The sequence below is a fragment of the Amblyraja radiata genome, chromosome 10 (assembly GCF_010909765.2).
Source record: "Amblyraja radiata isolate CabotCenter1 chromosome 10, sAmbRad1.1.pri, whole genome shotgun sequence".
Lineage (NCBI taxonomy): Eukaryota > Metazoa > Chordata > Chondrichthyes > Rajiformes > Rajidae > Amblyraja > Amblyraja radiata.
Window position 1 is genome coordinate 41,496,143 of NC_045965.1, and position 23,868 is coordinate 41,520,010.

At 43.1% G+C, this 23,868-nt stretch overlaps 1 protein-coding gene across 3 annotated transcripts in view; it reads left to right on the plus strand.

Moving 5' to 3' along the window:
• LOC116977842 (phosphatidylinositol 3-kinase regulatory subunit gamma) overlaps nucleotides 1–23,868 on the plus strand; it is a 524,111-nt gene that overhangs the window by 140,709 nt on the left and 359,534 nt on the right. For all 3 annotated transcript variants that reach the window (XM_033028654.1, XM_033028653.1, XM_033028655.1), the window contains 2 exons: nucleotides 1,559–1,651; nucleotides 8,762–8,839. In XM_033028654.1, the coding sequence (XP_032884545.1) occupies nucleotides 1,559–1,651; nucleotides 8,762–8,839 (171 nt within the window). The remainder of the gene's footprint in view (nucleotides 1–1,558; nucleotides 1,652–8,761; nucleotides 8,840–23,868) is intronic.

Consider the following 23,868-nt stretch of genomic DNA (forward strand, 5'->3'; position numbering starts at 1 on the left):
TTACCAACAGACCCTAACTTAAATTGAGTTCAACTTCCAGTGGCAGTCCCTCTAAGATAAAAAAGTGGCCAGGAGATTTGTCTGATGTTTTTCCAGTGTAATAGAACTCTTAACCTATTACTTGTGGAGAATACATTTATTTTCTAAATGTAAGATGTATTTTGAATGAAATTATTGGTGCACTTATTTATAGTTTGGGCTGTAGGGGCTGGTGGGGTGGGTGTGGAGGGCGATTAGAGATTAAACATTGTGTATCATGCCATTGTTACTCGTGCAGTTTTGCATTGGTTTACATAGATGGATTAAATATCAGACAGCATAGTAAAGTAAGATTTGGGATTAGATTAGTGGTTTCAATCCACCCAAAATACTTATTGTTAAATTTAAGTGCCTGCACCATAGCCCTCAGTCAGAATTTGACACTAGGCAGCAGAGACATGCTGGGCAGGTCTTGTAGAATGGCTAATGTGGGAGTTCAGAAATTGCAGTTGCTCCATATTCAACACTAAAGAAGGGTCCCAACCCGCAGCATCAACTTTCCATGTTCTCCAGAGATGCTGCCTGACCCGCTGAGTTACTCCAGCACTTTGTGTCCTTTTTTTGTAAATCAGCATCTGCAATTCCTATGTCTACCATGATCATGTGCCCTTTCTCCATACCCCCTGATGTTTTAATTTATGTATGTACATATATGTTATGTATATGTGTATGTGTGTATATGTATGTATGTATATATGTACATGTATATGTATGTATGTGTGTATGTATTTATGTATATATATATAATTTTCCTTTTATTTATACATTTTCATCTTTTCTTTTCTTCATTTTTTTTTAATCGTTCGAAATAAAAGATATCATTCATTCATTCATTCATTCATTCATTCATTCAAGGGTAGGGGAGCATGGAGAATAGGAATCCTGTAGTGGCCACTGTCTTTGTTTGCGGGGCCCTCTTTCTGGTGGCCCGCTGATCTGAGCGTGGCTCGGTAATCCCACATTGAGAATGAGCTCATCTCACGTCAGCCAAGGCTCAGCTCCCAAAAAATGGTCTAAGCAAGAGGTTAAGCTTCCATGAAATGTACTTTTTGTAAGAATTCATTGGAAAAAAAACAAATTGCAGTAATGATCTTTCAAATAGTTTATGTAAATGTGTGATCCGGATTGATACTGTCATCGAAGAGCACTGAATTTGCATGTAAAAATTGTGCACTTGTTCCAGTTGTTGAAAGATGTTGTTGTCCATGGTGTAAGCTGGTCAATTTTCCACCTGCAGGCTCGAACATAATTAAAGTGACTCCACAATAGAAAGTGCCTAGAACGGAGTCGCGACCTAGCGGATTTAACTGCAGTTGTAGGAGTGCGCCTTTCAAAGTCACCTATCCGGTTGGACTAGCCAACTGGACTACTTGTCGAGAATGATAAGAATACATTTCAGTATACAGGACGTTTGCAGTTTGTTACATAATGGGCATGATTAAAAATCCAGTTCTGATAATGCTCAGAGGAGACTGCGGGCAGGCATAATAAATAGTCTCTCTGTGTTCTACATTGACAGTTCCCTCGGGGCAAGAGCTAACTGAGCTGTTAACTTTGCCGGATCAAGCATCGCAGATTGTGACAAAGCTGATTGAGGCCTTGGAGAAGCAAGGTACGTTTGTTAAGAATTCTCTTGGTTACATGTTTTGGTCATATTGCAGCCACTTGCCGGTTACACACACACACCAGCATGCAAGTGTCTGTCTCAGTCAAATGAACAAATCCTCCATTTTTGCATACAGGTCGAAGGATTCAAGCTATGTTTCATGCTGAAGACCACAGCGTTGATTTTCAAGTAAAAACAGAGACTGCTAGAAGTAGTCAGCCGGTCACCCTTGGAGAGAGAAAGAGAGTTAATGTTTCAGGTCAATGATTCTTCGTTAGGGACATTGGCATCAATCAAGTGGAAGGCAGCCAATTGGCCCCCACCAGAACTTTAAAGGACACGGCAAACATAGCAATACGGCAGCATGACAATGTTCTGCTGGAAGTCTAGATCCCCAGCAAGCTTTCTGCTTTTGCTGGCCTCAGAAAAAACTCTTTATCTGGGCGGGGTCTGTATTGCAAAGTTTTTGTCACAAACAGCTGGAGCCATAAGATTCCTGGAAAAATAATCTCGATCATGGCTGAAACAAGGAATATTAAAGAGTCTGAGGTGCAAATGAGGGAGCATTGTTATAGAATTAATATCATTCTTTCTGATTTCCATAATTTAAAGAAAACAGAAAAGAGCTCTGGCACACTCACAATCCTCAACACAGCTTATTAACAAATATCCTGCAGCCATACAAGCAATTGAAGTTGTCTCAGTTTCCATCCTGTGAGTGGCCTTCATCCTTCCAAAGCTTTACACTTTTAAATGTGCACAGTCTGTGAAGAAGTGGCCGAGAAGAAATGGCCGAATAGATTTCCCCTATATTGGGTTAACAAATAGGTAATACTTGACCATCTTCATACATTACTTACATTTAGATCTATCGTCTGCTTCTTCTTGTGTTATTTCTTGACATGGGCCTGTCCTGTACGGTGTGCCCGACAATTACTCATGGTCCTCTGAGGGGCCTGTACTGCTAAAACATCAAGCATGCATTAGTCACCTGGGGATCTTATTTTCAGATTTATAATCCTGTTTTTATCTATCTATCTATCTATTCTGTACCACCTTATCCTAAAACTCACTTGTTCTGCAGTTCCACTTCAACAGAAGACTTTCTCTATTTCCTTCCGCTATCAAAGATGGCAAACTTCAATAACTCTTGCATTCTAAATCACTTCCATATCTTTCTCCCCTTTCACTTCCTACTCTCTGTCCAGCTATCCCTTCTGATCATCTTCCTTCTGATCCCAGCCATCCAGTCAAAGAGTCATTTTGCATGGAAACTGGCCTTTCGGCCCAACATGTCCACGTGTACCGTGATGCACCATCAGCTAGTCCCATTTATTGCATTTAGCCAATATTCCTCGAAACTTTTCCTATCGGTTCATAATCCTCATTTTCATCCTCACTTCCTCAGCTCAATGCATTCCAAGCCCGAGATGATGCAGCCCATTCCTGAACCTGCAGCACTCCACTCACCAAGGGCCAACACCAAGACTACCCCCAAACCTGCAGACAAGTGCTGCTGTTATTTGGCAAACTGACATCTATCTCACTGAGGCTGAAGACTAACTCAATGACACCTCCTCATACCTCTCATTGGACCATCACCCATCACCACTAAACATTAGGCCATTGTCTCGCAGAAAATTGCTGAGTTTATTTCCTCTGAAGAGCCCCCCTTTATAACCCTTGCTTCATGTTACCCAAGCCCCACATAGCCAATTCTGCTTCCTACTGGACCACAAGCAGGACTGCCAGCGTCGACACATCACTTCAGCCTGTTCTTGCTCCACTCATAGAATATTGGGATATGGTTATAAAGAGAAAATATAGTTTTATTTACAGTGGGTGGAGTTGGGATTGTGATGGGTAGTGCAGACAAGTTTTCGAATGTGAGTTCCTTGTTTCTCATAAAAAAATATGCACATGACGTTGGAAATTTCACTGGAGACCTCGGACAATTTTTTGCCCATCTGATTTAATTTCCATCAAGATTTGAAAGGAACACCCAGGGCTCATGCCCAATGATGGAAGATGGAACCAGTGTTATAGACAATAGACAATAGGTGCAGCAGTTGAACATTCGGCCCTTCGAACCAGCACCACCATTCAATGTGATCATGGCTTATAATCACCAATCAGTACCCCGTTCCTGCCTGCTCCCCTTATCCCCTGACTATCTTTAAGAGCCCTATCTAGCTCTCACTTGAAAGTATTCAGAGAACCAGCCTCCACCACCCTTTGAGGCAGAGAATTCCACACTCACAACTCTCTGTGTGAAAAAGTGTTTCCTCATCTCTGTTCTAAATGGCTTAAGGGCCTGGCCCACCAGCATGTGACTGCATGTGGCTAGCGTGACCTAACGTGGTCGCTTGAGCCGTACGGCCTCGCGGGGCCGGTCCCACTTCGATCGCCGGAGCCGTATGGAGTTGTGCGGGGTTCCGAAAAACTGACACTGTCCAAAAATTCCGCGCGGCAATGGTCTGTCGGCCCGCAGCCGCATTGAGTTCGTACACAGCGTCTCGATGGGCGTACGCAGCATCTCGACTCTGTACGCAGCGTCTTGACGCCGTACACAGTGTCTTGACGGCATGCGCCTAGCGCGTGGCGTTGCGCAATGATGTCACCACCCGGCGTGCCGTTGCGTGATGACGTCACCGCCTGACGCCGTGCGACGTCCAAATTCAGTCGGCCCGCCTCCTGCCCAGCTGATTGGTGAGTATGATGTCGGGACCCCGCACAACTCCAGACGGCTCCGCTGTTGGAAGTGGGACCGGCCCCGCGAGGCCGTACCACATTTGGTCGCGCTAGCCGCATGCAATCGCATGCTGGTGGGACAGGCCCTTTACCCATTATTCTTAAACTGTGGCCCCTGGTTCTGGACCCCCTCAACATCGGGACCATGATTCCTGCCTCTAGCGTGTTCAAACCCTCAATAATCTTATATGTTTCAATAAGATCCCCACTCATCCTTCTAAATTCCAGAGTATACAAGCCCAGCCGCTCCATTCTCTCAGTATATGACAGTCCCGCCATCCCGGGACTTAACCTTGTAAATCTACGCTGCACTCCCACAATAGCAAGAATGTCCTTCCTCCAATTAGGGAACTAAAACTGCACACAGTATTCCAGGTGTGGTCTCACTAGGGCCTTGTACGACTACAGAAGGACCTCTTTGCTCCAATACTCAACTCCTCTTGTTATAAAGGCCAACATGCCATTCGCTTTCTTCACTGCCTGCTGTACTTGCATGCTTACTTTCATTGACTGATGAACAAGGATGCCCAGATCCCATTGTACTTCCCCTTTTCCCAACTTGACACCATTTAGATAGTAATCTGCCTTCCAGTTTTTGCTACCAAAGTGTTGCTCAGGTGCATCAGGATCTAGCAGAGGCTGCCTCCAAGCACAAAACATTATTGTACCTTTTTAGAAAAGAAGTCAGGAGGAACATTCAAGTATGTTTGCTCAACATTGTCACAACAAGGCACCCTGATCACACTTATTTCCACCATTTGGACGGTGTTAGAGTTTTCAGGCTGAACCATGGGTAGACCAGACTTGAAGTTGAGCATTAAAGTTATTGGAAGAGTCATGAAACGGAAATGTTTTTGCTCATGTGCTCCTGAATCAGCCACAGGAGTGCAGGCAACCTTGGAAATACTGTCCACTTGTTCCAATTAAAGCAGAATGATGGTTGTATATTTGTGATTTCCCAAGCTGCAGTTCTGGTGAATGAGTTTCAGTGCCAAGAGAGCACAAGCTCCTAACATACCCTCAAACTCCTTCAGGCAGCAGTAGGTTCCACTTCGAAAAGTCCTGAAGGAAAAGGCTAGCACCAGAATGACATGGGCAGACATCATTTCAACATTTAAAGCAGTGCTGTAATTACCCCAACAAGTATTGTTTGATGTGGTTTCATTAACAGCACAGGGTCCTCCACAAATTGCTTGAGTAGGTAATCCTCAGTGTGACATTTGTGAAGAAGGGTTTCGGCCCGAAACGTTGCCTATTTCCTTCGCTCCATAGATGCTGCTGCACCCGCTGAGTTTCTCCAGCATTTGTGTGTACCTGACATTTGCCCTTGCAGGTCCTTTCATTGCGCTCCTTATGGGACACATCTGTGTTTGAAGAAGGACCCCGACCCAAAGCCTCACCTATCCATATTCTCCAGAGATGTGTCCCCTTGTATCTCAGGCAGTATTGGTGGCACTGTGGTGCAGCTGAAAGAGCTGAACACTTGGGTTTGATCCTGACCTATGGTGCTGTCTGTGTGTTAGTTTGCATGTTCTCCTTGTGATTGTGTTGGTTTCTTCTGGGTGCTCTGGTTTCCTCCCACATCTCAAAGATGTGTGGGTTTATGGGTTAATTGCCATCTTTAAAATTGCCCCTAGTGTGTAGTGGATGAGAAAATGTGATGGACTAGAACTAGAGTCATCGATGGTCAGCGTGGATTTGGTGGGTGGAAGGGTGGAAGGGTAGAAGATCCAGGCTGAATCTCTAAAACTCTGAATAAATGGAACTGCAGGTTCAAGTCAAATGGCAGAATTGCAGGGCTAAGTAAACATGGATTCATCTGTCGCATAGGTTTTGTAATTTACAGGCAGTCCTGAGATTACGACAAGATTTTGTTTACGACAACTGTTCATAACCCAAACTGTTCATAAGGTGAAATGAACAAGAACTGTGTGTGGGAGCGGATCATAGAAACCGCTGTGATGAGAGAATGAGCCCGTGTTAGGAAAAGTGTTTACCAGCTGTCCTCGCTGACTCAGTGAGCGAGCGAGTGAGTTTGCTCCTTATTCCCAGCTCTGCTCAGCCCCATCCAGCCCCCGGTTGTTGTGGCTGAGAGGTGTGGGATGAGCGAAGATACACGGAAATGCTCTGTTCCCACCCGACGGAAGATGCCTGCAGACCCACAGCAGCCAACTAATTCATCCCGCCGGACTCCCAAACACTCGCTCGTATGAACAACTGTCCAGTTTAGTTTAGTTTAGAGATACAGCGTGGAAACAGGCCCTTCGGCCCACCTAGTCCACACCAACCAATGATCCCCGCACATTAACACTATCTTACACACACTAGGGACAATTTACACAAGCCAATTAACCTACAAACCTGTACGTCTTTGGAGTGTGGGAAGAAACTGAAGATCTCGGAGAAAACCTACGCGATCACGGGGAGAACGTACAAACTCCATACAACAGCATCCGTGGTCAGGATTGAACCCGGGTCTCCGGTGCTGCAAGCACTGTAAGGCAGCAACTCTAACGCTGCACCACCGTGCCGCCCTTGTTGTTACTTTAACTGTTGTTACATCGTGAGTTCATAACCCAGGGAGAACCTGTACATTGCATTTTATACTCAATTAATAGTCTTCTTGGAGACATTTATTTTAGTAAGCAAAACAAGTAGAATGAATGCAAAATGTATGAATCATTTTTGGAGGTAATGCCATGAGCCTGAAGTCAAGGGGGACTTTGAGTGTTGTGACAGAGCAAATATTGTATACCACAGTACAGTGCACGCTTTGTGCCCTTCATTTCCAGTAAGTTGATGCTGTTGTGTAATTTGTCAGACCAATAAATTACTGGCGCCAAAACCCTGTGGCTTTCTCAGCCCTAAATATGACCTGAGCGTAGAGGAGAATAGTGGTGACTCTTACATGAGGAGTTCATGCTTTCCCTGACTTCACTGGAGCCATCCCTAGTGAAGGACTGCTGGGAGCACACTGTCAATGGTGTGGAAAGCCTGCTAAATTCTGGCAGTGCAGGTCAGGCTCCCAAGGAGCATGATAAAAGTGTAGGCACTGATCAGTGGCAGTCATCTACACCTATCTGATCTTCAAAGGTCAGTGGCTGTGGTTCCGGTCATAGAGTCAAATGGTTAGAATCATACTGCATGGAAACAGGATCTTCAGCCCATCTCATTCAAGATGCTCATCTACACTATTCCCATTTGACCCATATCCCATATCAATGGATATTTCCATTAGTGGGAGAGTCTAGAACTAGAGGTCATAGCCTCGGAATTAAAAGACGTTCTTTTTTAAGGAGATGAGGAGACATTTATTTCGTCAGAGTGTGGTGAAGCTGTGGAATTCTTTACCACAGAAGGCTGTAGAGGCCAAGTAAGTGGATATATTTAAGGCAGAGATAGATAGATTCTTGCTTAATACAGGTGTCAGAGGTTATGGGGAGAAGGCAGGGAGATGGGGTTAGGAGGGAGAGATAGATCAGCCATGATTGGATGGCGGAGTAGACTTGGTGGGCCGAATGGCCTAATTCTACTATTCCTTATAACCTTATGACCTCTAAATCCTTCCTTTCCTTTCATTTTATAAATGTTTTTCAAGTGTTGTTATTGTAAAAACCACAGCAACAACTTCTGGCAGTTTGTGCTGTATAGGTGCAACCCTGTGTGTGACGATTTGCCCTCCCCAAGTTCTGATTTAATATTTCCTCTTTCACATTAGACTTATGCTCTCTAGTTTTTGAATTCCCCAAATCTGGGGGAAAAAAGACCACGTAACTTTTCTCTATCTATGATCCTCATGATTTAAACACCTCTATAAGGTCACCCCTCAATTTTCTATGCAAGGATTAAAATCCTAGTCTGACAAACCTTTCCCTACATCATAGTTCCTTGAGTTCTGGCAAAATACACATTAATATTTTCAGCACACTTACCTGCTTAATGGCATAGAATTACCAATAGCAAGGTGACCGAAACTGAACACACAACTCCAAGTGCAGCCTTACCATTGTAATTTACAACAGCAACATACCTTCCCAACTTCCATACATGTCCTGACTAATAAAGACCAGTATGCCAGAAACCTTCTTCACTACCCTGTCCATGCAGACGATATGCCATTTTCAAGGAACTATGTACTTGTCAACCTATGTCCCCTTGTTCTTCAACACTCACCAGAGCTCTACCATTCACTGTGGAAGCCCTACCCTGTGGTTTGACTTCCCAAAATGCAATACCTTGCTTCACCTTGTTAACTACACAGGTTAAGTCACAGGGTTGCTACTTTTATTGTTGCTTCATAAAATAGCAGAATACATTGATCTTATTCCTACCTAACATTGGAACATTGTTCATTTTCCCTGACAGGTGCAGAAAATGAAAGCCTTTATAGGCCTCCCTCTGGCTCACCCAGTGGCTTGGAGATCAAGGAAGCTCTCGAAATTGGTAAGATGTTAATGACTAAACAGTTTAAACAAATTCACCCTAGTTTTCATTAATAAAGAATCAAATCAACATCGTCAATATTAGATGGATTTCTATTCACCTACCGATACAACTAAATGTGGATTGAAAATCTTCAAGGTTACTTGACCAAAGTGGCAGTATTTCATATTTGAATCTAATCAGCAAATGTTATATTCTGATATTTCCACTAACCTTCATTAATGTTAAAGTAAATACCATGGTTGATTCCCTCCTGTACAGCCCGGCTATGGCCATCTGTAATAGCAGAAGTGTTGCCCTGCCTCAAGTCTTGCAATGCACAGAATGGGAATCAAAACCAAGCCCTCCCTGTTTCAATGTTAGGTGGTATTCTCTGAAACTGAAATGATTTTGTGTGCTGTGTGATCTGAAATAATTGAAAACCATTTGCAAAAGAAAGATGTAAAATTAATATGAGTTCCATGGTGTCCACAATTTTCCTCCCCTGTAACTGACGTGTTCACACATAGAGGAGTCCTGACAAGATCAGTAAGGTATGAAGTTATACAATATATAACTGGAAGCCATGCAAAGGATTTTGAGCCACAAATAGCCTGTAGGTAAGCATCCACTTGATTTCATTACACTGTTCCCTAAATTCACCTCAAGCTTTGGAAGGTCATGGGACATTTGAATCAGCTCCACTAACCACCCCCAAGACTCTGACTCCCTCCTTCGTTTTGCATACTGCAGTGACAGAGCACGCAAAGTGGGCACTTTTAAGGTCATAAGGAATAGGAGTAGAATTTGGTCATTCGGCCCATCAAGTCTACTCCGCCATTCAATCATGGCTGATCTACCTCTCCCTCCTAGCCCCCTTCTCCTGTGTTCTCCGCATAACCTCTGACACCTGTATTAATCAAAAATCTATCTACCTCTGCCTTAAATACAGTATATCCACTGACTTGGCCTCTACAGCCTTCCGCGGCAAATAATTCCACAGATTTACCACCCTCTGACTCACCCTCTCCTCATCTCCTTCCTAAAAGAACATTGTTTAATTCTGAGGCTATGACCTCTAGTCCTAGATTCTCCACTAGTGGAAACATCCTCTCCACCACTCTATCCAAGCCTTTCACTATTCTGTATGTTTCAATGAGGTGCCCCTTCATTCTTCTAAACTCCAGCGAGTACAGGCCCAGTGCCGACAAACGCTCATCATATGCTAACCTACTCATTCCTGGGATCATTCCTGTAAACCTCCTCTGGACCCTCTCCAGAGCCAGAGTTTCTGGTTCATTTCCACATGCAAGCCTTATTCTACTGAATTTTTTGGTGGGATCCCTCAAATAAAACATTACTTGACCTGCACACATTGCCCATTAATGTATCTTTTACTGCTGCCTTTCAATTTCTAGGCAGGAAGGTTTAAAACTGTTTTCAATGAGCCATGGAATTTAATAAGAATAAGATATTTGTGTTGAAGTTAGTTCTCTTGTATTTAAGTAGTTGAAAAATTGTGGTTATTGCCATTATGAAAAGCAATGTCTTCATTTAATAAATCCACAGATATCTCTTCTCATTTTTGACAAGCTAATATTTGCAGGGCTTCGACTGATATCCCACTGCATAATCTAAAGAAACAGTTATTTGGAGATCAGGACAACCAACGTAATAACTTTGAGCTGCTGCATGCAACTAAACCATGTTTTGCCTTTTATTATTTATTATTGATCTTGCATTGGTGGTAAATGCCTATTTATTCACTCTGGTATCTAACGAGTGAGGGAATTGATAGTTTGCTGCCCCACTGTGAAATGTGGAAGAGTGGTCTGCATTGATTGCCATTGCCAAACTTGGAAGTGTTGAGGAGGAACAGGCTGTAACCGTGCGTTTCTAGCAAGCTCGGTCCTGCTGAGCTCCGCAGAGTAGAGAGACAGCTGGGTGACGAGTGTAACTGATTTGAATTAGAAAACAATTAGTTAAAAGAAAGATCCTCCTTTTAAAAAACGTTTCTATGCAGATTGTGAACCGGACATCATTTGTAATTGAGAAGTAGAAATGCATCCATCAAAATGGTAAATTATTAGCTCATGCCCCATGCTGAGGTTTGGTTTCACAGGTCAGGCTGGCATTCCAACTAAGTACAAAAGGAGTGCGACCATGATGGAGCCATTGTTCTCTCCGTGAAATATTTAATTATTTGTGGACAGCTTGTTCTCCTGGGAACCACAGACTGAATAGCCTAACGTCAAGGGTGGCGGGTGTATGGAACGAGCTGCCGGAAGAGGTAGCTGAGGCAAGGACTATTGCAACGTTTAAGAAGCAATTAGATAGATACATGGATAGGACAAGTCTAGAGCGATATGGGCCAAATGCAAGTAGGTGTGACTAGTGTCGATGGGACATGTTGCTCGGTGTGGGCAAGTTCGGCCAAAGGGCCTGTTTCCAGACTGTATGATCGGAGGTGGTTAAATTATTGGAGGGGATTCTGAGAGACAGGATCGACATGTATTTGGAATTTCAAGGACTGATTTGAGGCAATCATCATGGCTTTATATGTGGGATACCAGATCTCAATAATTCAATTGAGTTTATTGAAGTGATGACCAAGAAAATTGATGAGCTATGACACTGTCTACATGGACTTTACAAGACGTACAAGGTACAGCATGGTAGACTGGTCTGGAAGATTGGTCTTCTTGAGATCCAGGGCAAGATAGCCAATTGGATACAAAATTGTCCTGAAGGCAGGAAACGGAGTGTGGTGGTAGAGAGTTGTTTTCAGACTGAAGACCTGAAGAAGAAGAAGGGGTGATGCAGAGATTGGTGCTGGGTCCACTGTTGTTTGCTACTTATATTAACGATTTGGATGAGAATGTAGGAGGCATGGTTAGTACGTTTGCAGATTACACCAATATTGGTGGTATAGTGGACAGGTAAGAGACTCATCTAAGATAACATCAGGACCTTTATCTTGATCAACTGTGACATGAACCAAGGACCAAGGATGGACTTTAATTGAGATAATCCAAAATGCTGCATTTTGGTAATACAAACCATTTCAGGATTTGCACAGATATTGGTAGGCCCATGAGGCATATTATAGATCAGAAAAGACATTAAGGTGCAGATACATAGTTTAATGAAAGTGGCAACACAATAGACAGGGTGATGAAGATGTTTGGCACACTTGCCTTCATTGGCCAGGGCACTGATTACAGATGTGGAGACTACATGTTAAATGTATACAAGATGTTAGTTAAGGCCAAATTTGGAATATTGTATACAGCTCTGGTCATTCTGCTGTAGGAAGGATATCATTAACCCAAAAAGTCTGCAACAATTATTCACGTATTTTACTGGGTCAGGAGAGTTTAAGTTATAAATAGAGCCTTGATAGGCCAGGAGCATAGTGGAAACTCCATAGAGCTTATGGAGTTATATATAAACATGAGTGGCATAGATAACGTGAATAGCCATAGTCTTTGTCCCAGGGTAGGGAAGTATAAAACTAGAGGGCAGTAGGTTTAAGGTGAGTGGGTAAAGATTTAAAAAAGGACCTGAGGGCAATTTTTTTCATGCAGAGGGCAGAGTGTATATGGAACAACTTGCCAAAGAAAATGGAATAAGTGGATACATTTACAACATTTAAAAATATACTTATACATACATGGATAGGAAAGGTATGAAACAACATGGGTCAGTCACAGGTTAGGCATGTTGGTCAGCATGGATGAGTTGGGCCATAGGGCCTGTTACAGAAATATCTGCCATTGCTGTTCCACTGTCATCCCTGTTAGGGTATCTTTTCAGTTTTAATATCTGACACACAAATATTAAAAATCTCTCCACACTATTCAAGGGTATGTGCAGAGTTTAAATTTGTCTGCTTTGGAAGACCATGTCTCCACATTGTTGGTGAATGTGTTTGCTAGTACATTAGCTATAGCCTTGTGTCTTGCCTATTGTTGGAGGGAAAGCCTTTGCTCCTGATTGCCTTCTGCATCTAGTGCACCCCTGAACAACTGTTCCAAACATTTAGGGAGTCCCATGTTGGCCTAGACATCTTTTTGCAGCAGCAGATTGGTTTCCTTGCTGCTTGTGGGATCTTATTTTGTGCAAATGAGAGCTGCAGTAATGACATTTCCAATACTATTTTTTGCATGTGATGCACTTTAGAATACTTCTGAGGACACCATGCACATAGGCTTCTCTGTTTTCCATCTTATAACTACATATTTAGCTTCATTAGGCCCCATTCAATGTGATCATGGCTGATCATCCCCAATCAGTACCCCATTCCTGCCTTCTCCACTTATCCCCTGACTCCACTATCTTTAAGAGCTCTATCTAGCTCTCTCATGAAAGTATCCAGAGAACCAGCCTCCACTGCCCGCTGTGCAGAGAATTCCACAGACACACAACTCTCTGTGCGAAAAAGTGTTTCCTCGTCTCTGTTCTAAATGGCTTACCCCTTATTCTTAAACTGTGGCACCTGGTTCTGGACTCCCCCAACATCAGGAACATGTTCCTGCCTCTAGCATGTCCAAACCCTTAACAATCTTATATGTTTAAATAAGATTCCCTCTCATCCTTCTAAACTCCAGAGTGTACAAGCCCAGCCACTCCATTCCCTCAGCATATGACAGTCCCGCCATCCCGCGAATTCACCTTGTGAACCTACGCTGTACTCCCTCAATGTACTTCCTCAAATTAGGGGACCAAAACTGCACACAATACTCCAGGTGTGGTCTCACTAAGGCCCCATACAACTGCAGAAGGACCTCTTTGCTCCGATAATCAACTCCTCTTGTTATAAAGGCCAACATGCCATTCGCTTTCTTCACTGCCTGCAGTACCTGCATGCTTACTTTTATTGACTGATGACAAGGACACCCAGATCCCGTTGTACTTCCCCTTTTCCCAACTTGACACCATTCAGATAGTAATCTGCCTTCCTGTTTTTGCTACCAAAGTGGATTTATCCACATTAAACTGCATCTGCCATGCATCTGCCCACTCAACAAACCTGTCCAAGTCACCCTGCATTGTCATAGCATCCTCCTCACAGTTCACACTGTCACTCAGCTTTGTCTCATCTGCATATTTGCTAATGTTACTTTGAATCCCTTCTAATAAAACATTGATGTATATTGTAAATAGATGCGATCCCAGCACCGAGTCTTGCAGTACCCCATTAGTCACTGCCTGCCATTCTGAAAGGGACCCGTTAACCCCTACTCTTTGTTTCCTGTCTGCCAACCAATTTTCTATCCATGTCAGCACTCTACCCCCAATACCATGTGCCCTAATTTTGCCCACTAATCTCATATGTGCGACCTTATTAAATGTTTCTGAAAGTCCAGGTGCACTACATCCACTGGCTCTCCCTTGTCCATTTTCCTAGTTACATCCTCAAAGAATTCCAGAAGATTAGTCAAGCATGATTTTCCCTTCGTAAATTCATGCTGACTCGGACCGATCCTGTTACTGCTATCCAAATGTGCCGCTATTTCATCTTTTATAATTGACTCCAGCATCTTCCCCACCACCGTCTATAATTCCCTATTTTCTCTCTCCCGCCTTTCTTAAAAAGTGGGATAACATTAGCTCCAATCCACAGGAACTGATCCTGAATCTATGGAAAAATGGAAAATTATCACCACGATTTCTAGAGCCACTTCCTTAAGTACCCTGGGATGCAGACCATCAGGCCCTGAGGATTTATCAGCCTTCATTCTACCCAAAACCATTTCCTGCCTAATGTGGATTTCCTTCAGTTCCTTTGTCACCCCAGATCTTCTGGCATATCAGGAAGATCGTTTGTATCCTCCTTAGTGAAGACGGATCCAAAGTGCCTGTTCAACTCATCTGCTGTTTCCTTGTTCCCCAAAATAAATTCACCTTTTTCAGTCATCAAGGGTCCAACTTTGGTCTTAACTAATTTTTTCCTCTTCACATACCTAAAGAAGCTTTTACTATCCTCCTTTACATTCTTGGCTAGCTTACCTTCGAACCCCATCTTTTCTCATCGTATTGCCTTTTTAGTTATTTTCTGTTGCTCTTTAAGCATTAACCAACCCTCTTGCTTCCCACTCATTTTGCTACGTTGTACTTCATCTCTTTTATTTTTATACTGTCCCTGACGTCCCTTGTCAGCTACGGGCGCCCCTTACTCGCCTTGGAATCTTTCTTCCTCTTTGGAATGAACTGATCCTGCACCTTCTGTATTATTCCCAGAAATACCTGCCATTGTTCCACTGTCATCCCTGCTAAGGTATCTTTCCAGTCAACTTTGGCCAACTCCTCCATCATGGCTCCATAGTCCCCTTTATTCAACTGTAACACTGACACCTCCAATTTACCCTTCACCCTCTCCAATTGTAGATTAAACTTGACCAGATTATGGTCACTACCTCCTAATGGCTCCTTAACCTCAAGTTCCTTTATCAAATCTGGTTCATTACATAACACTAAATCCACATCTGTTTCAATGTCATCCTTTGCAAGGAACTGAATTTCATTCCTCACCAACAGAGCTACCCCACCCCCTCTGCCGCCCACCTGTCTGTCTTTTTGATAGAGGCTATACCCTTGAATATTCAGTTCCCAGCCCTGGCCCTGGCCCTCTTGCAGCCATGTCTCTGTAATTCCCACAACATCATACTTGCCAATTTCTAACTGAGCCTCAAGCTCGTCCACTTTATTTCTTATACTTCATGCATTCATATACAACACTTTGACCTCGATATTCACCTCCCCTCTCGCATCGCTCGCAATTGGCCCTGACCTTACTCTCTTATCCCTTCTCGAACTTTCCTTCCCATTAATTTGGGAGTCTTTTGTAACTTTTCCTGTACTCACTTCCCCTTCAACCCCATCTTTATACTCCCAATTTGTCAATCCCTCCTCCCCACTATTTAGTTTAAACCCACACGTGTAGCCCTAGCAAACCTGCCTGCCAGAATGTCGGTCCCCCTCCAGTTAAGGTGTAACCCGTCCCTTTTGTACAGTCATCCCTACCCCAGTAGAGATCCCAGTGGTCTATAAATCTAAATCCTTGCCCCCTCAGCCACACATTCAGATCCCCTATCTCCCTGTCATACCCCCCAACTTGAACGATGCAGAAAGCTTTCAGAATTTGCACTGCCAGACCCAGTGAGGTAGCTGAGACAAGCTTTAGCATCATTGTGTTCAGTCCAGCAATTAGAAACATGCTCCAGTTTTTTAGAATTGGGCTTGGGGTGCTGCAGAAATTTGATCCAGATGAAGAGGTGGATTTCAGAGCAATGACAGCAATTGAAAATCAATTACACATGCACAGTTATTTAACAAAAAATATGCAATCACTACTTCCATCTTCTGTAACAAAGTACTTACTACATTCATTAAGGTCTTCACAGATTAGCAATGTCAGGGACACATAGCTTTCCGTAAGAAGTAATTAACAGCAAGTGAGCAAAAAGTAGTGGTGCCGGTTTTACATGGTGAATCATGCCTCCTGGTTTTAGGGTCAGCTTATTTATTACAATGAAAACTGCAGCACTACTTATATATGATGACTTAATATTGTTTTCCATTGGTTGCTGAACACTTTCCCGGCAGATTGTCATTGATAAATACAACAACCAAAGAGTTATATTGTTTCACAGTGATTTCTATCATAATTTGGGCAATTTGTCCTACAGGCCCTTCAACCCAACTTGCCCATGAAGACCAAAATGCCCTAACTAGCCCCATTTGCCCACGCTTGGCCTATATCCCTACAAACCTTTCCTATCCATGTACCTGTCCATGTGTCTTTTAAATGGTGTTATAGTACCTGACTCAACCACCTTTGCTGGCAGCTCATTTCATATACCCACTCTTCTCTGAGTGGAAAAAGCAGGTTCCTGTTAAATCTTTCTCCTCTCGCCTTAAACCTACCCTGAATAAAGGACTCTGTGCATGCACCCTATCTATTCCCCTTATAACTTTATACACCTCTTTAAGATCACCCCTCAGCCTCCTGTGCTCCAAGGAATAAAGTCCTAGTCCGGTTCTCATTTTATATATATCATGTAAAAGTATGATTTCCTACTGGGCCTTTGATAATTTCAATGGGGCTTAATAACTGTTGTAAGTGGGAACTACACTAATTGAGAATAAACATCAAGTGGTGGAATTTGCAGGTGTAGTGAAGTAAGACTGAGGGATTAGCCTCTGGCATTACATCTACTTTCACATCTTTGTCAATTTTATTTTATCAACCTAAAATTTATTATTGAAAATGGACAGCTGGGATGGTCCAGGTCACCGTTTTTATCATTTGGACCCTGAAATGCTGCTATGGATTATATGAGAATTTTGCCCCTGACCAGCCACAGCCTTACAACTGAACCAACGTATACCGAGTATCCACTCTGCAGATATTCTTTGGAATAAATTCCATTAGGTTTAAGCAAAGTTAAAAAGAAAGCTGCCTCATCCAACAGTAATCACAAGCCAAATATTCAAAGTTAACATAATATACCCGGAATCCTGGGATTTTCCTACTCAACCAGCGGGATAATGGGCCTCCCTTTTACCATTCATCAAGGTGGAAATATTGGCAAACGCTGCTGTATTGGAATTGGACCCAAATATAATCTCTAGCAGTAATGGGATAACAAAAGTCAATAGTGTTTCATTTTAATATTCACCGGGACCTGAACAATGAAATTCTTACATGTTGCAGCTTTTCAGGCACATTAAACACAACACCACAACAATTATGTATACATATATACAGGACAATAAATTATTAGTTACACTAGGGTACTAGACTATAATAGTGCAATCTAAAGTATGTAGTGCAACCATAGTAAAACAAACTCTGTAGCAATTCAGTGCTGAGGTAAGGTGGTGGTTCGGGTTGTGTAAGGAGTTCAAAAGCCTGTGGTTGATGGCAGAAGGTGTTCTTGAACCTGGAGGTTATGGTTCTCAGGCTCCTGTACCATCTTCCCAATAGTAGCAACTAGAAGAGAGTGTGACCAGGGTGGAGTGGGTCTTTGATGATATTAGCTGTCTTCATGTCAATCCGTATGATGATGGGGAGGTCAGCACCCATGATGGACTGGGCAATGTCCTCCACTTTCCACTTCTTGGGTCTTCAAATTGGTGAACCAAGCTGCGGCGCAACCAGTCAGAAATTTCTCCACCATACACCTGTGGAAGTTCAATTGAGTCATCGGCGAAATTAATGCAATCTTTCCTTCATTAGTGATGTCATATAAGTATTCACATTACATCAATGGAGATCCCACTCACATCGATACCTATAGAGAACCCAGTCACATCGATACCTATAGAGAACCCAGTCACATCGATAGCTATAGAGAACCCAGTCACATCGATAGCCATAGAGAACCCAGTCACATCAATACCTATAGAGAACCCAGTCACATCGATAGCTATAGAGAACCCAGTCACATCAATACCTATAGAGAACCCAGTTACATCAATAGCTATGGGGATTCTAATCACATCCATGATTACTGTAGGTGATGTTGTTGTGCGGCTGTTGGAGCAGTTCTCTCACAAACGCGTGGAATTTGTACATCTTTGGGTGCACAGAGAGATTGATTAGCTCCTATAGGTTATCCCTTACGAGGTGGCAAAAGAATGGAAGTCGATGGACATGTGTGCAAAAATAAATTGCAGGGATATCAGGAAATCAAGATAGAAGAATGGAACCATTGGGATTAGATGCTGGAAGCCAGGATGGATCCTGGGGCTGTTTGACCTCCGACATGATAGATAAACTAACATTCACAGCTGTGAAAGTCCAAGAAACACATCCACAGCTGTGGAGGTCCTGGTCACATCTCCAGAAATAGAGGTCCCACACACGGCCACATCTCCAACTATGTCCTCTTTCCCCTTGATACATTGGACCAGCAATACCGCCACATGAATCATCAATAGCACCAACTGTTTCAGAACCTCTTCCAAAAGGTTGCTTGGCCTTTCACCACAATGAACTAACTCATTTAATATGGAAATTGTACACGTGCTGCTGCTGCTAACTTTTCCAAACTCCCACGACCTGTTTGGCTCCTTCCTGGTGGGGTTCCTGTCTTGTGCTGCCAATATAATTTAAACTAGATGACTCCAGAATTCCTGACTGGGTCAAACTCATCCAGTTTCAATATATGGGATTTCTCAGCACTGAGGTCAGGACCCATGAATATTGGTTAACTATGAGGGTTTTTAAGAACGATGTATGTGAGATATTTTATTCATAATGTTATATGGTTCGATTATTCAGAATCATGAGGAATCACACATGGGGTTTGGGGAGAGGGGGTTTCCATTTAGTCCCTGTTTGCACTTTCTTGGCTTTTGCTCAGGAACGCAGTGAGTAGCAGCTTATGGATTCAATGTAAAACCATTGTACCTCCAGGAAACAATTCAAGATTCTTTTGTCAAGAGGAATGAGAACACTGGACTGTTATAATATTCGCTATTTCAGTCCTGAGGGCATTCTTGCAATTCCAATCATCTTTTCTATCTGTTGGAGAATGGAAGTTGAGAGTCCCAATGAGCTATCTAATAAAAACCATGGTTACTTTTTACTCCCGTATAATTCAATATATTTTGTTACTTACCGATTTGTGTAAATAATGAATTTGATTTGTTGCTGTCAAATCATTGCTTGTGCTCAATACCTGCTTGAAAACACTAAGAATGCAGATTCCATTTTGCAATTTATCACAATTCAGATAATTATTGATCCTGAGATCCATTCCATCTGCAGGGCAGAGAATGAAAGGATTACAAGGAATATGGCCTGCTGATAGAAACTAATCACACTTCTTAATGGTAACAAAAACACAATACCTTGTCAATTGGTAGCTGCAATCTATAGCAGTTGAATGATTCTGTTGGCTGGAATCCATAGTCATCTACTTCTGCTCAGACCGTCCATGTAATTTTGCTTGATTTACCTCTGCTTGTGTTTTGTGAGTTCTCATAGTGTCACAGAGTCATACAGGCATACAGGCAGAAACAGGCACTTATACCCGCTATGTCTATACTGGATATCATGTATCTATCCGTTTCAGTAATATGGGTGCACAGTGGCACAGCTGGTTGAGCAGCTAACTCACAGCGCCAGAGATCTGGGTCCGATCCTGATGGGTGCTGTCTGTGTGGACTTTGCACATTCTCCCTGTGACTGCGTGACTTTCCTCCGGTTGCTCTAGTTTTCTCCTACATCCCAAAGGTGTGCATGCTTGTAGATGAATTGGCCTCTATAAAAAATGAACTGTCCCTAATACGTAGGGAGTGAATGGGGAAGTGGGCGAACATAGAACTAGTGTGAACGGGTAATTGATTATCAGCATGCACTTAATGGGCCGAAGGACCTGTTTCCATGCTGTATCTCAAAGCTAATTTCCTTACCAGTGATAAGACTAATGAGGGCAGCAGGGTAGTGTAGTGGTAGAGCTACTGCCGTACAGCGCCAGAGACCCGGGTTTGATCCTGACTACTGGTGCTGTCTGTAGGGAGATTGTACGTTCTCCCTGAGACCTGCGTGGTTTTTCTCTGAGATCTTCGGTTTCCTCCCACACTCTAAGGACGTACAGGTTTGTAGGTTAATTGGCTTGGTGTAGATGTAAAATTGTCCCAAGAGTGTGTAGTGTTAGTGTGCTGGGATCGCTGGTTGGCGCAGACTTGGTGGGCCTGTTTCTGCACTGTATCTCTAAACGAAACTAATAAAAGGTGAATGTAGGGGCCGCAGACTCTTCCATAAAAATAGGGCAGGCAGTGAACATAGGGCTGGGGTGGGTCTTCTTCAGCCTTTCATGCAATGCCTATGTGAGCTGCCAATGTATGAACTTGAGGTCCTCAAAGCCATCCCAATTTTTTTTCTCCACTTTGAGTGGGTTTACGCCAGAGATTGCCTGGATTCAACAGGGATGTTGCATTTTGTCGAAGAGGCTTTGAAAGAGTTCATAAGCGAGTGTCTGTTTTTGGATTATGGTATCGGGTAGTTGAGCAATGTTTCCTGTCCAGTGTAACTGAGGACGTTGGCCTGAGAAAGTACACTGTCATTGCTTCTCTGGTCTTTCTAAAGAATTTGGAGAATTTTGCAGAGACAGCATCGGATGTGACACAAGGTTAAATCTGGTGATTTGTCCATTCCACGTGTTGTCACAAGGACTCAAGCAACGTGATAGTGAGAGAGACCTACAGATGGATCTGATGAAACTGACTAGAGCCTATGTCGTAACCAAGCAGCAATCAGCCTCTTATGAAGCAGCAGAGTGAGTAGCAGGGAAGAGGTGAATGCCAAAGCAATTACCCAAAAACATTTATCATTGAGCGTTAATGAGCAAAACTGTTATATATGGGAAGAGTGTAATATAGTGTGTAAATTATCTTGGCTATCTGAACGAGTCTGGCTGAGGTTTTGACAGATACCGGAGCCCTCTCTTTAGTGGAACATTCTACAGTGGTGCAACGGTAGAGTTGATGCCTTGCAGTGCCAGAGACCCGGGTTCGATCCTGACTGCACGTGCTCTCTGCACAGAGTTAGTAAACGCTCCACGTGACCTGCTTGGATTTTCTCTGGAATCTCCGGTTTCTCCAAAGACATACAGGTCTGTAGGCCAATTGGTTTGGTAAATTTGTAAATTGTCCCTAATATGAATAGGATACTGTTAGTGTGTTGGAATCGCTGGTCGGCACATACTCGGTGGGCCGAAGGGCCTGTTTCCACACTATATCTCTAAACTAATGTATAAGTTGTATAGAATACCTATTGCATTTCTCTGATATGGAAATATGTGGAAAAACAGAAGGAGAGGTGAAAGGAATAAGATGACTGAGGATGTATACTCTTATTCTTTATGGATTGGCAAAAAGTAGAAAGGCAAACTGAAATTTGGTGAGAACAGTGGGTGGCCTAAGGACTTCCCAAATGCTCAATGTGTCAGTAGAAGAACAATAGGAAATTGGTCAACTGTTCTCACTAATATAAACCCCCCAGGTGTGGGCAGCAGCTGTGGCTTCAAAAACAATTTGCTCCTTCAGGAATAATCAGCTGGCTGAGCCATTGGGCAAAATGAGAGAGGGCGGCATAAGGTGATTGGAAATGGCCATCCATGTGGTGACTATTTCCCATGACTGGGTCACCGAAAAGATCATTTACTGATGTTAATCAATAACTATGTTTTACTTGGCTCCTTATGTGTTGGGCAGCTTAAGAGCATTATTAAAAGGGCCTAACTTTCTCAGGCCTCTACCACCGATGCCTCGATAGTCCCCAATCTGCCATGTCAATGGACATACTGAGCTTGGAATGTTAACTTCCATTTGCAGGCATTTTCACCAGATCTGGCCCTTTATGTAGATCTTCACTTTCCCCTCCTCCTGAAACCTTGGGGCAGCACAGTGGCATTTGGGGCAGCAAGGTGATGCAATGGTAAAATTACTGCCTTACAGCACCAGTGACCCAGGTTTGATCCTGATTACAGGTGCTCTCTGTACAAAGATTGTATGTTCTCCCTGTGACCACGTGGGTTTTCTCCGGGTGTTCCGGTTTCCTCCCGCATTCCAAAGATATACGGGTTTGTTGAATAATTGACTTCTGTAAATTGTCCCTAGTGTGCAGGATAGAACTAGTGTGTAGGAAGGAACTGCAGGTGCTGGTTTATACCGAAGATACTCACAAGATCACAAAAGGATTGCAGACTCTGAATAAGAGTCTCGACCCGAAAGGTCACCCATTCCTTCTGTCCAGAGATACTGCCTGTCCTGCTGACTTATGCCAGCATTTTGGTGACTGTCTTCGGATAGAACTAGTGTGCGGGTAATCGCTGGTCGGCACGGACTCAGTGGGCTGAAGGGCCTATATCCACGCTGTATCTCTCAACTAATCTAAACTAAATGTTGTACAAACTCACTGTGCACTTATCCTCAGAATTTGCAGAATATAACAAATGATCACGGATATTTGACTGCTGCTGCTCAATACTTCTGAGTCTGGATTTAAAAACCAATCTCAGTAAAGTCAGAAATCCTTTTTTCTTGTCACGTCTTCTGTCACCCATCAGAATCCCCTTAAAAATGACTTTCCAGTTGCTGTGGGGCCAAAACATGAGGATGTTTTAATATGCTTCAAGGTATAGGCAGCTATGGCGATTTAAAAACCCATAAGTCTCCTGCAGAGTTGAGAGAGGAGAGTGGAGGTCAGTGAGAGGGAATGCTGTGTCAAATCATTTTGAAACGACAGTCTTTGTTGGCCTACAGCGAGTGATAGTTTGGTCCATTTCCAAGTTGTCTCTCCCTTTGATCTGTTCTGTCAACTCTAGACCGGCTTCATAAACTCTAACTCAGCAACCCACAGATCTCTGCACCTAAAATAGCACAGGAACAGGACTGAAGGGAACCAAGTTCATTATCGCAATAAAAAATGATGGACTCCATCGGAAGGGAAAATGATCTGTCAGAACATAGGTTTCACCAGTGCAACTTAAGATCTCTCTATATCCCGGTATCTTACAACATGATATAACAATCCACTCCAATCTACATCAGTGTGAGAAGGGTCTCAACCTGAGATGTTACTTATCCATTTTTTCTGCTCCTTCAATACATTACTTTACCTGCTGAACATGTTTTCTTATTGAACAAATAATCCTTCATCAACACGTCTCATTTATTTGCTGCATTCAGTACTCATAATGCAAAGAAAGTATAAAACAGCACGAAAGGACACTAAATGCTGGAGTAAGTCAGCGGGTCAGGCAGCATCTGTGGAGAACATGGATAGGAGACGTTTCGGATTGGGGATCCTTCTTCACATCCTCCATTCAGCCAATCAGTCTGAAGATGGATCCCCACCTGAAACGTCACCTATCTATGTTGTCCAGCGATGCTGCCTGACCTGAGCTGAGTTACTCCAGCATTTTGTGTCCTTTGTGTATTAACCAGCATCTGCAGTTCCTTGTTTCTACCAATCTACTATGAATCAGTATGGCTGAAGAAGAGTCTCGACCCGAAGAATCACCCATTCCTTC